The following is a 13,796-nucleotide window of genomic DNA, read 5'->3' as shown; positions in this document are numbered from 1 at the left end:
GCTCTTGCCTATTATGTCGATAGAGCCGTCCACTCCTACGAAAGGTCAGCCATGCCAGAGCGATGCTTTGTAAGCCACGCTGGTACCTTATTTTGAGTCTGTTTTGCTTTTGTCAATGATTTAATAAGGCAAAGCAACGCTGGCCTCTAATATCTCATGACATCAGTTGGTCTCCTGTGGATACGTTTCACTGCATCCTCTCGTAAGGAAATTGCTCGGTTCAATAATCCTTTCAAATGAAGTCGCAGTATCTCCTCTTGCCGGCCTTCAGTGTCTGCTTCTCATTATTCTGCTGCTTTTCAATGCCATAATGCATATGAGACGCGTCTGCTGCGGCTGGACTGTATTTCACTGAGCTTTGTGTGGTGAAGACATCAGATGAATATCACTGTTGATCTGAAAGATGATTTTTAACTAGAACGTCTCAGAATAAGCGTTTAAAATCATCAAGCAATGTTGATTATCATCACACCTAAATAAATAAATATTGTGTGACAGTTTTTGGATGTTTGATGTTTGATTTGGAAATTGGAGAGTCTACATGTCATGAAATCACTGAATTAATTTTGGGTTTATCAAGTAGCAGTTATTAATCTTATGATCGAGACACCTCGTCCCTTTGCCACACCTCTCCATGTCTGGGAGCGGCTTTATTAGAGCATAGACGCAAACTCTATTGTGTGCTGGCGACTCTTTGTAGCTTCTGTGTATGCCGTCACGTTACATCATGATGACCACCAATCAGGACTGGTTTGGTTTCACACATACTTCAGACACGTCAAAACAGAAGGCGTTCCCCAAAATGTCTTTTACCGATGCAGTGTCTCGTTCCAAGGGTTGGCAGGTAGGTTGGTTGGTTGGTTGGTTGGTCCGTTATTTGGTCGGTCGGTCGGTCGGTCGGTAAAATGAAAATTGGATTGTGATTTAAAAAAGGGCTAAAAGTTTTGGTTGGTTGGTTGGTCCATTATTTGGTTGGTCCGTTATTTGGTTTGGTTGGTCCGTTATTTGGTTGGTCCATTATTTGCAGGGGTGGTAAGTACTCAAGTAAAAATACTTTGATACTTTACTTAAGTATTTTTTTCGGGGATCTGTACTTTACTTGAGTATATTTTATTTGCATCTACTTTTACTCTTACTCCACTACAATATTAAAGGCAAAGTTTACTTTTTACTCCAATACATTTCCCCATGCCCGCTCCAAGTATTAAGTATTTATTAGGGCCCAAGCCCTGAAAGGGCGCAGAGCCCTATTGTTCTTCTAAGGATTATTAGGGCCCAAGCCCTGAAAGGGCGCAGAGCCCTATTGTTCTTCTAAGGATTATTTTTTGTTATTATTAGGGCCCAAGCCCTGAAAGGGCGCAGAGCCCTATTGTTCTTCTAAGGACAATTTAGCTTTTTCGACTATTCGGGCACTTTCGGGGCCCTTATCATGCTCGAAAACTCTTGAAACTTTGCACACACATCGGAATCTGCGGCCATCAGGGCCGGGCTGAGGCTGGTACCTGGGCGTGGCAGGGGGGCTCGACAGCGCCCCCTAAAGTGGGCTCTGAAAACATGGTCTATAAATCAAACACACTTGCAAGCACATGTATGAAACTCGGTACACATATAGAGCTCATCGGGCCGAACAACTTTCGTGCTCTAAGTTATGTGTCAGCCCAACAGGAAGTGAGCTATTATGGGTTGTTCGAAAAACGCAAGCTCTGGAATTTGCGATACTCCTCCTAGACGATTCACCCGATCAGCACCAAACTCGGTCAGCATGAAGTCAAGACACTGAGGATGCTAAATTGCGAGCAACTTTTTGATATCTCAAACGGTTAGGCTGTGGCGAGGAGACAAATTTATGGCGAGAAAAGGGAAACAGGAAGTGTGTTATAACTTCTGCATTCATTAATTCATTTTGATTAAACTTCAGCTGTGTGTTCGTTGTAAGAGGACGATCACATGGATATGACTTTTGTGAGTCAAAGTTATAGCGCCACCAACTGGCAGCAGGAAGTGTGTCACTTTCAAAATGCTTTGAAATCACCATCTTATTTTTACCCGATTTACTTCAAACTTCATCAGTATAATGTCAAAACATAGCAGATATAAAGCTGGTAAGCACTTCCTGATATTGTATATACTGTTGCCACGGCAACACATTAAACTATAACATTCTTTTTCGCTCCTTTTGAGATTCTTAAAATGCTTCAAATTACATGAAACTCAACACACACATCAGACATGCTGTCCAGTAGATAAGGGCAAAGACTTAAAAACGGGCATGGTGGAGGAGCTCAGTAGCGCCATCTTTTAACAAAAGTAATGCAATCTTTTGTCAAAAGTGGGGGGGTTAGTTTTATCTTCAGTCACCAAACTCTGTATATATATTGTTCTCTTTGAGCCGAACAACTTTCTAATTTACAGTCATTAGCTCCGACGAACAGGAACTCAGATATTTAAGGCTTAAGGTGTGAGGACCTTATTGTAATTGCTAAAACCATCATTTTTCTTTTCCCAAATGAATTACATTTTTGAGGGCCTAAACACGCATGAAAACTCATGAAACTTTGCACACGCATCAGAAGTGGTGAAAACATACATCTGATATGGGTTTCAGAATTAGGTGTGGCAAAATGGTTCGATAGCGCCACCTACAAAATTTAAATTAAGCGTCATTCGCGCTACGTTTCATGTATGAGTATGAAAATTCAGTAGACGCATTCAGCATCCCAATACCTACAAAAAAGACCCAAGGCGCCAAATCTGAAAAACCAACAGGAAGTGAGATATTTTGAATTTTCTTTGGTAAATTGGTGCAGTTTTTGCCATTGCCAGACGTTGTACTTTAACAAACTCCTCCTAGAGATTGAATCATATCAACATCGTATTTGCACAGTCTAATCTAAAGGCCTTTGTGGTGTTAAATTGGGAAGATCTTGAGTTTTCCCTGAAGGGTGTGTCCGTGGCGGCCTCACAAATGTTGATGTTTCGCCATGACACAGGAATTTGTTGTACCTCAGGCATACAATGTCCGATCTGCCTCAAACTTCACATGTTTGACAAGAGTCCTGGCCTGAAGACATCTACATTCCAATATTCAGTCAAAGTTATAGCGCCACCAACTGGCAGCAGGATGTGTCACTTTTTGAATTTTTTTGGAATCACTGTCTTACTTTCACCCGATTTACTTCAAACTTCATCAGTATAACGTGAAAACATGACAGATATAGACATACAAATGGATTCCTGATATTTTATATACTGCTGCTATGGCAAAGTGTCATTTTAATTATCTTTTTGGGTGTTTTGAGACTTAGCATGTTTGATAGCACGCGTGTGTGTGTGTGTGTGTGTGTGTGTGTGTGTGTGTGTGTGTGTGTGTGTGTGTGTGTGTGTGTGTGTGTGTGTGTGTGTGTGTGTGTGTGTGTGTGTGTGTGTGTGTGTGTGTGTGTGTGTGTGTGTGTGTGTGTGTTTTCTAAACATGGGCTTTACAGATGCTGTTTTTGAAAAGACACATGTCTTAAAATTAATTATTTACTGATAAAAATCTAATTGATTTAAAAAGTAAATTTCACATGATTTTCTAGTTTATAAGTTATCTGGGTATCACCAGACCAAGCTCAATTTAAGATTGATCAATGAGCATTATTTGAATGACTCTGTATGCAATTGGATAGTCAACTAAACAGACTACTAAACTCGCCAATAGCGTGCCAGGTGAATAAGTTAGTCTGTGATTTGTTCCCGCAAAAGTGTAACAGAAGCAGTAGAAATGAATGTACAGGTTTTCAGACTGTGTTGCAGGGCGAAGTCAAATCGCTGGCAGATCAGGCTGGGCATACCCAGTCAGTCTAAGTAAATTTTATAATAAAGTTTATAATAAACTTCCATAAAATTTAGACGCGCATCTTACTCTTACCTGACACTAATATTAAAATCATTGCTGCAGTTTCTGTGATTTGGCTCCAATTGGTAATTTTGTAATTAACATTTTTTTATTGGATGCTACAAATATTGAAATGAAAGCATGCTTAATTGCATAAGATTGTAAATAGCTAAGGTAGGTCAAAAACACATGAAGAGAAGTGTTAGGATAATACAATATCACCATTCGGACGGTATTCTGCGCTCATTTGAAATTGATGTGACATCATCTGACATGAACTTGATTAATTAAATTTAATTGATCTCATAGATGTGACTGTTGTGGTTTGTAGTCATAGCAGCACCAACTGCTGCAGTTAATGTGGTGAATCCAACTTCATTTGTAGGGCACTAACAATATAGTTTTATATAATTAGTTTAATAATTGTGTTAATAAAATAAAAAGACCATGAATTAAATACTTGGCCCTCTGGACTTACAACATTTTGAGCTGCAAAAGATAACTTTGCACATATTTGAAAATTACCTATTATATCATATTAAAAATTGATGTGACATCATCTGACATGAACTTGATTAATTAAATTTAATTGATCTCATAGATGTGACTGTTGTGGTTTGTAGTCATAGCAGCACCAACTGCTGCAGTTAATGTGGTGAATCCAACTTCATTTGTAGGGCACTAACAATATAGTTTTATATAATTAGTTTAATAATTGTGGTAACATTTTACAATACAGGTGCACTATTATAATTCATGCCTAACTAATGCTCAGATAACCATGAGTTAATGTATTACTAATGAAGAACTAAACCATTTATTAATGATTACTGCATCAGCAACTAATGAACATTCTCTATGATTAATAGATTAAGTAACATATGAATTGCTATTAATTAAATATGACATCATTAATTCCCTAATAACATATTACATGAACTAATGATGTAAATTCATGTATTCAAAGCCATGCATTCCAACTCTCAGTTGTCTGTTTAATTAATCATTAATCATAACAATTGGCAAAATTATATCATAACTTTTTTGTTGAGGCACATGACTATTAACTAATTGTTACGTAATATGTCATTGTGGTTATGGCTTTTGAATTAATTTTGAATTAGTTAATAGTATCTTGCTCCTCATCTGTTTTATGCTGCTAATGTTATGGAACATGTCTATTTTAAGTTTAACCCCTATACTGCGTTAAGGTGCTTCATTGTCTCCTATTAATTGCAAATCTAACAAATTCTTATTTGCAGTATCTAATCTTATCATTTGTTCAATTAAAGCATTGCATATCAGTCCCAAAAGATGTTATCTGCTTATTGATATTTACAGTTAATTTGAATATTTACTTTTTACTTTCGGTACTTGAGTACCTTTTAAATCAGATACTTTTGTACTTTTACTCAAGTGATGTTTGAATGGAGGACTTTCTACTTTTACTGGAGTATTTTTTCATTAAGGTATATATACTTTCACTCGAGTATAACTTTTGAGTACTTTTACCACCTCTGATTATTTGGTTGGTCCGTTATTTGGTAGGTCCATTATTTGGTTGGTCCGTTATTTGGTTTGGTTGGTCCGTTATTTGGTCGGTCGGTTGGTTGGTTGGTCCGTTATTTGGTCAGTTGGTTGGTTGGTCCGTTATTTGGTCGGTTGGCTGGTTGGTCCGTTATTTGGTCGGTTGGTTGGTTGGCATGGCTGGTTGGTTGGTCGGTTGGCACGTTGGTTGGTTGGTTGGCATGGCTGGTTGGTTGGTCGGTTGGCACGTTGGTTGGTTGGTTGGCATGGCTGGTTGGTTGGTCGGTTGGCACGTTGGTTGGTTGGTTGGCATGGCTGGTTGGTTGGTCGGTTGGTTGGCACATTGATTGATTGATTGATTGATTGATTGGTTAGCTCGTTGGTTGGTTGGTTGGTTGGCACGATGATTGGTTAGCATGTTGGTTGGTTGGCACGTTAGTTGGTTGGTTAGCACGTTGGTTGGCTGGCATGTTGGTTGGTTGGTTAGTACGTTGGTTGGCACGTTTGGTTGGTTGGCATGGCTGGTTGGTTGGCACGCTGTTTGGTTGGTTAGCACGTTGGTTGGTTGATTGATTGGTTGGTTGGTTGGCACGATGGTTGGTTGGTTGGCATGCACACTGTGATCCTGTAGTTCATCATGTATGTTCAGTACAGTGAGTAAATCATGTTTTCATGTCATGTGTTCCTCCAGGTCTAGTGGCAGAAACAGGAGCATCTTTCTCCGAGACGCTCAGAAGCGCTCCAGAGCCGCAGCTGGCCGTCACACCCCAACCAGGAGCTCAGGAGGTACAAACGCCGGCACAATCTTCAAGATCATTCACACAGCAGGGTTTTCATCGCTTTTCTAATCTTCACATTCTGCAAACGAATTCAAATATAAAGCAGTGAAAGATGTGAGCGTCAAACAAACAAAAACACAATTTAATATAATTTCTTAGGTTTTTAGCATAGAATAGCTGGAAAATATGCAGCTTTAATGTAGCTTCATCACTGCATGTTCACATTTTACAGCAAATAGAGTTTATGAATGAATAGCTGATACATTTATAAACCTTTGGTGTAAAACAATGGCTTATCATGATTTATTTATGATTCATAGCTCTTTCTAACTGACTAAAAGACTATCGCAAAAGTCTCAGTTGTGACTCACAGTGGTGATGTTATTGCTCTTATCATCACCTCTTTTCAAGGCAAATAAATCACTTAGTTTTCCCGTGATGTACTGTAATATTTGTAAGTCTTTGCAACGGTTCATTTCATGTTGTTTCTGGCTCTAATAGAGCAGGTTTTCCTGCTTTAATGTAACACTGCTGAACTACCACAGTACGATGCATTCCTGAAGAAATAAACTAGCAAGTCGCGACTGTTTCCAGAAACTGTATCGTTCAACCACGCAGGTGGTGGAGTAATAACTGCTTTTAATTAATTATTTTGAGATTGAATTCATGCTAGATTTTTTGCTATAAATTATGGACATGGCATCTGAGGACTAATTCTTATTTTTCTCAGTTATTTAACAGATTCAAACATAGACTCGTTCTTGCATACTAGATCACGTCCGCACATGCAAACCGTGCTTTAGATCTGTTGACAAACTTAAAGATATTGAAAGACATTTGTATGTATTTGAAATAAAAGATATAGATTGTACTGAATGTCCGCTTGTTTATTTTGCTCAAGATAAGGATTTATTAAGTCCACGTCATGCAAACAAAAAACTCAGCTTCTAACCTCAGGTCGAGAGCAGTCGTTCAGACCACACAAGTTTGCGACGCTGTTTATGAATGTTTGTTAGAACGATGGTTTCAGGAAACACAGACTCGTTGAACTATGTTGATAATGATGGAACTTGCGACCGTAGTTGACTAACGATGCTTTTGCAATACATATGAATTATTTAAATGAGGAATACTGTGACGTGTTGGCTCCCGGAGGAAAACTCAAGACGCTGATATAGAGAAGAACTCCCGCCGGAGGGACTTTTTCCTGCTCAAACAGCAACATTACATGTTTAAAGCCTAATAGCACCTCTTTAAATCCACATGTATGGTGTAGTTACAGCGTGGTCTTATTGTTGAGTCTCTACAGTAAATATCCGCTGTTAGCTGAATCAGACCTAACCGATGTGATATTAGTGAAACTGCAGTCATTCTGACCTTTTCGCACTGCTGTACTCGCTGCGTTTTTACCGCTGAACTCTGCTTCATGAGTCACTGCGTCTTCATTAAAGGCTTCTTCCCATTTGGAGAGACGGATTGTGCAGGAAATTACATGCCAGCCTCTGAGCCCATCAGCAGGTTCAGTCTGGGACGAGCCAAACGCGCTCCTCTAGACAAGGCCTCATTCATTGAGCTCTGGATCATCCCATGACCTTAGCCTGACGTGGTCATCCTCAGCTCTAGTCAGAATATGAGTCTGTGCTCCATTGGGCTGTGATTATGGGGCGTGTTTCAACCCAACCAGGAAAGACCTCGATTGGACAGACCGACAACCAATCAGAGCAGCGGAGCGACGCATAACGTTAGTTGTCAAATGTCAACAGAGCTCAACTGCACTGTGTTGCCAAGTCCACTTTTTTTTCCGCGGGTTGTTTTTCATGTACATTGAAGCAACTATTATGTGATCTATAGACCCATGAGTGCAAATTTTAGCAGGCAAGCTTGCCAAAATAACACACATTTTACCCCCCAAACGCACTTTTTTTCGGAGAACCCCCGAGAAGCTATTATTTAGGGCTAGTAGTTGGCGCGTTTTGGTTAGTTAGCAAAACTTGGCAACTCTATAGTGAATAGTGAAGGTGATTAAGATACGAACAAGCTCTCCGTTTAGGATCTGAACAAATATAATCCAAGCCCCTTTGATGACGTGATGATTACGCTACTGTTGATCATCTGTCCGTCATCGGCTAAAGCCCGCCCTGATGATCTCATTGGTCAGTTTCTGTTGATCGTCTGTCCATCATCGTCTAAAGCCCGCCCTGATGATCTCATTGGTCAGTTTCTGTTGGTCATCTGTCCGTCATCGGCTAAAGCCCACCCTGAAGATTTCATTGGTCAGTTTCTGTTGATCATCTGTCCGTCATCGGCTAAAGCCCGCCCTGATGATCTCATTGGTCAGTTTCTGTTGATCATCTGTCCGTCATCGGCTAAAGCCCACCCTGAAGATTTCATTGGTCAGTTTCTGTTGATCATCTGTCCGTCATCGGCTAAAGCCCACCCTGATGATTTCATTGGTCAGTTTCTGTTGATCATCTGTCCGTCATCGTCTAAAGCCCGCCCTGATGATCTCATTGGTCAGTTTCTGTTCTGGCATAATTACTCCTCCATGGATCGAGTCCGGACCGAACCGCCCGAGCTCAGATGTTGTGGGCGGGGCTGAGTTCGGCTGGCATCTCATGACCCTGCAGGAGGAACAGAATGCACCCATACTTGACAGAAATGTTAGACCGATGCACAGATATAATTTATTTTACGCTTTTTGTGCTAACGCCTGCAGAAATGAGTATGGACTTGATATTTTGTGCATGCTAAATAATTTTATTTCCTGCTCACTGTAGATTAAGCTTTTAACCCAGATGTGAATTCAGACATTGTGTGATACCTTGTTTCGCAAAGTTCACATTTTACATTTTTAAATTTCTTTATATTTAAAGAAATACTTTAACTATAGTTTAATAGTTCAACTTCGGTGAAACTGTTTGCTTGTTTTTTACTTATTTACTTATTTATTTTACTTAAACAAATTTTAACTAAAATAAATATATTTGTGTGTTTTTTTTAATTAATTAATTGTTAATTTGTTTAAATGCATTTACATTTATTTGCTTTAGTGCATTTCAAAATATATATTTTTTTATTTATATATTTATTCCATTTAAATGTATTTTTTGTACATTTACCATTTATTTAATTTAATTTAAATGCAATTTGTTGAAATGCATTAAATTTATTTAAGTGCATTTCAATTTATTTTAAATATTTGTATTATATTATATTTGTATTATATTATATTTTTATATATATTTATTGCATTTAAATGTATTATTTATAAATGCATAAATTTTAATATATTAAATCATTTTATTATATATTATTATAATTCTATTATTTAAATAATTCTGTTAGAATTAATTCTATGTAATATCAGAGGAAGTGGGGAAAGTTTTCTCTTTTGGAAGTTAGAATATGTTGCATTGTACAATTAACTTGTTTTATGGAACTTTTGATATATTTCACTTTTATGTTTCTGGATATTAATATGTCAAAGTACAAGTATGATTTGTTATTGTGAACTGTTTGTATTATATTTCGTTTTTTGCCGGTCCAGTTTGCCTGTCAGAAGCGTTTAACCACCTTCCCGATTACAGCAAACGATTGACAGCTCCATTTAGCGAAAGGCAAATTGAACAAAAATTCCCATCATGCCCTGTGAAGTCGGTGGCAGGGTAACGTTCATACTTACACCTCATTACTATGCTCAAGCTTGGCTTTGACGGCTCAACAGGAAACAGGTTTTATTCTGAATGCTGTTGCTGAAGGTGGAATATGTAGTTTGTAATAGAGAGACACAGAACACAAAAATATGGAATTATTTTAACTTTTCTCATAATTGACTTATGTCAAATTTTGCAGTGGTATGTGCATTAGTGGTGAAAGACCCAACAAAGCAATTGTCAAAACGCGCGTCCTAATCGGAAATGGTGTGCTGTGACTTTTATAAGGGATCGGAAAAGTAGCCGAAACGTCCCATCGACGTAACATCGCGAAAACTTTGACCGCTCGTAGCTCCGAGCGAGGATTTCGTAGAAACTCGTCTCTTATACGACATTTGACAATCCTGACAGGATCTCTCAGGACATACATCGCAATGGGGTGTAAGTTGTACCCCTGGGGTGCTAGAGCTCCCCAAAAATCGACTTATAATGGGGCGGGTCGTCCCATCAAACGCATGTGTTTCTCCGTTCTCCTCCACTACCAACCAGAATACCTTAGCAACCGCCTCAACACACCTTAGCAACAGGGCCCCGAGTTTTACCACGGCAAGCACCACGCACAATTTCTTCAGGAATTATACATTCTTGTTATTATTATTATAACCTGGCCAGCATGTCAGTTCTGATCAGTGGAACGAGAGGAATCAGTCACGCCGCATTAATGTTTATTGGGTTTTTATGCGCACTTCTGTTGGAGGTGTGTGTGTGTGTGTGTGTGTGTGTGTGTGTGTGTGTGTGTGTGTGTGTGTGTGTGTGTGTGTGTGTGTGTGTGTGTGTGTGTGTGTGTGTGTGTGTGTGTGTGTGTGTGTGTGTGTGTGTGTGTGTGTGTGTGTGTGTGTGTGTGTGTGTGTGAGACAGTTCCTCCCCTAAAGCAGGCAGAAATAGATGAAGTCAGTCTGCTTGGGAGGCTCATACGGGAAACCTGCTTTGAAAAATAATAATGCGTTTTAAAAATAAGCTGCAGTTGCATTTACTTGTTAAGCTGCGAGACAAAGACTGATGGGTCCTCTGTGAATATATATTAAAGTGTAATTTATTCCTGTGATCAAAGCTGAATTTATCATCATTCCTCCAGTCTTCAGTGTCACATGATCCTTCACTAATCATTCTCAGATGAGGATCTGATCATCAACACACATTTATGATCATTATCAGTTTATGGAAACGTTGATACATTTTTATTTTTCATGGTTCTTTGATTAATATGGTCAAAGAACAGCATTCATATGAAAATGATTTTTTTGTGACATTTTTAAATGTGTCGACTTTCAGTTTGCTGAATAAAAGTATTAATTAAAAAGTCTTACTGACCTCGACGTTAAGTGTTCTCGTCTGCAAATACATAAAGTGCTGAAAGAAATCTCCTGTTGTTTATTATAGAAGCGCTGATTCTGAGCTGTAACCTTTTGAGTTTTTGCTGACTCCGTAATATTGTGTGTGTGTGTTTGCTTTGCTCTTGCATCAACCCTCTGCGTTTGCACTTTAATTGTCCCGTGCTCCTGAAACCTCGTCACGCCGTGGTATTAAATATGCCGTTGACATGTCACGCTCGCGGATGAGCTGCTGTTTCCTGTGCACAAAATCAATGCTCATGTCAAGGGCCGGAAAGCAATTTAACCGAGGGATAAAATCGTGATTGAGACGGTCTAACAAACCCGTCCTGGGTGGACGAGATGACCAGCTGTCATCTGATATATTCATAAACCCTAATGATTATGTTATTGCCAGTCGTTGCACGCGTCTAGTATTGATCCGAGTACACACTTTAGTGGGAGCTTTCTGCTGCGCCCTACATAGACAGCACTGTAGGCGTCATACATGTGAATGTGAGAGAAAAGAGGTGAGAGAAAAGTTTATTCAGCAGTCAAAAAGTCAATAAAATATAAATTAATAAATGAAATAAAAAATAATAGAAATAGAAAAAAAATCTTTAAACATAAATATAATAATAATTATGATCATTATAAAATCGTAATAATAAATAATCTTTACGTTTAAATAAAATTATTATAAAAATGACAAATGATCAGAAATATGATAAATAACAATTATAATTATATAATTATAATATATTATTATAATTTATGTACAATTATAAATATTTTAATAATACATTATAATTAAACTTAAATATGATAAACAGAGCTAAACACAAAATGCCTGAATGTTTTTTTTCTGTGATATTGATATTGAGAGTGCAGATGATAAAGCTGTGTGTTGTGTGTGTGTGCGTGCGTGCGTGCATTTTTGTGTGTGTGTTTGTGATTGGTTTGTGTGTGTGTGTGTATGTGTGCGTGTGCGCGCGTGTGTGTGTGTGTGTGTGTGTGTGTGTGTGTGTGTGTGTGTGTGTGTGTGTGTGTGTGTGTGTGTGTGTGTGTGTGTGTGTGTGTGTGTGTTTGTGTGTTTTTTGTGTGTGTGTGTGTTTTGTGTGCGTGTGTACTTGTTTATATTACATTGTGGGGACCAAATGTATAAAATGCATTACGTCTATGGAAATTCCCCACAATTCACAAAAACCTAACTTGTGCGTGTGTGTGTGTTTGTAGGTGTATGAGCCGCTGCTGCTCAGATACGCTGCGCTGGAGGCTCGACTGCTCGACGACTCCTGATGTGAGAACAGATCCAGAAACACATTCAGCTGCACATTAATACACCACATCTACAGATCAATCCTTTGATAATTACTCAGATATTATTTACTCAAATTTGAATGAAAAATGAAAGGATGCCAGACTGTTAAAAGAATGCATTGCAATTCATATTTTTTGTAGCAATGCGTTAACATTAAGTCAGATTTATTTCTACAGCGCTTTATACAGTACAGAGTGTCTCAAAGCAGCGTCACAGAAATAAACCGGAGAATAAGTGTTGCAAAATCCATTAATTATGAAACTCTGCTGAAGACAATAGTGTCGTTATTCAGCTCAATTCAGTTCAGGAGCAGTGCAAAGTTCATTAATTATGTAACGAGTTCAAGCTACACACAGATCTACAGAAGACGTGAAAATGCACATGAGATTTATGTGGCTTTCGGAGCGGTTTGGGTCATTAATAAATCTTCATTCTGTGATCAGACCCGCATGTTCATGACAGAGCCAGAACTTCTGTAAAGGCTCTTCCTGTCATAATAAAGGCAGTTTGAGGATCTTCATGTGTGTTTGGGTCGATTTATCTGCATGTGCGAGAGGAACTCCAGTTTATCCTCCTTTAAAGAGTCTCATATTGAACACATTAAAGCCGTGGTTGATTGTGATTTCTCTTTTGTAACTTTAGTGAGTGTGTGGTGTCGCTGTTTGAGCATTCGCAACATCTGCAGTTACAACGCTCAAAGTTCAAAGCAAAGGGAGATATTTTCTTTTACAGAAATCTCTGTTTAAGAACTACAACAAACGGCTGGTAGGGACTACAGCGAGATTCTTCACGGGTTAGTGACATCACAAACCCTAAAATTTACATAACCCCGCCCCTGGGAACGTGGAGAAGAGGAAGAGTTGTTGTAGTCGAGCACATTTGGGAGTCGCTCAAGCTGTCGTCCATCTTTCATATTTATTAATACAGTACGAACACAAATACAATAACACGTCATAAAGCAAGATGACAACATAAGTTATAACCAGAGGCGGACAGTATTGAAGTACTTGTAGTGTAGTTGTAGTGTAGTACAGTAACAAGTATGACATTATATATTATGCTTTGGAATATAGTGAAGGAAAAGTTTTCCCAAGAAAAACACTGATAAAGTATAGTTTAAAAATGTACTTGAGTAGAAAGTTGAAATACTCCAAAACTGTCTGCCTCTGGTTAAAACCGTAATTAAACTAAACTATCTCTGTTCTCTCTTCATCAGCAGATATTATAACCGTAATTAAACTAAACTATCACCGTTCTCTCTTCATCAGCAGA

The 13,796-nt window shown here is 38.5% G+C and overlaps 1 protein-coding gene across 4 annotated transcripts in view; it reads left to right on the top strand.

Annotated features, from left to right (window-relative positions):
• xylb (xylulokinase homolog (H. influenzae)) overlaps positions 1-13,042 on the top strand; it is a 48,802-nt gene extending 35,760 nt beyond the window's left edge. For 3 of the 4 annotated variants that reach the window (XM_067435162.1, XM_067435163.1, XM_067435164.1), the window contains 2 exons: positions 6,093-6,187; positions 12,440-13,042. In XM_067435162.1, coding sequence (XP_067291263.1) covers positions 6,093-6,187; positions 12,440-12,502 — 158 coding nt within the window. In that variant the 3' untranslated portion in view covers positions 12,503-13,042. The remainder of the gene's footprint in view (positions 1-6,092; positions 6,188-12,439) is intronic. The other variant, XR_010901444.1, reaches the window with a different exon arrangement.
• Positions 13,043-13,796: the final 754 nt, after the last annotated feature.

Source organism: Pseudorasbora parva, chromosome 24 (genome assembly GCF_024679245.1).
Source record: "Pseudorasbora parva isolate DD20220531a chromosome 24, ASM2467924v1, whole genome shotgun sequence".
NCBI classification, from domain to species: Eukaryota; Metazoa; Chordata; class Actinopteri; order Cypriniformes; family Gobionidae; genus Pseudorasbora; species Pseudorasbora parva.
This window is presented reverse-complemented; position numbering and strand designations above follow the sequence as displayed.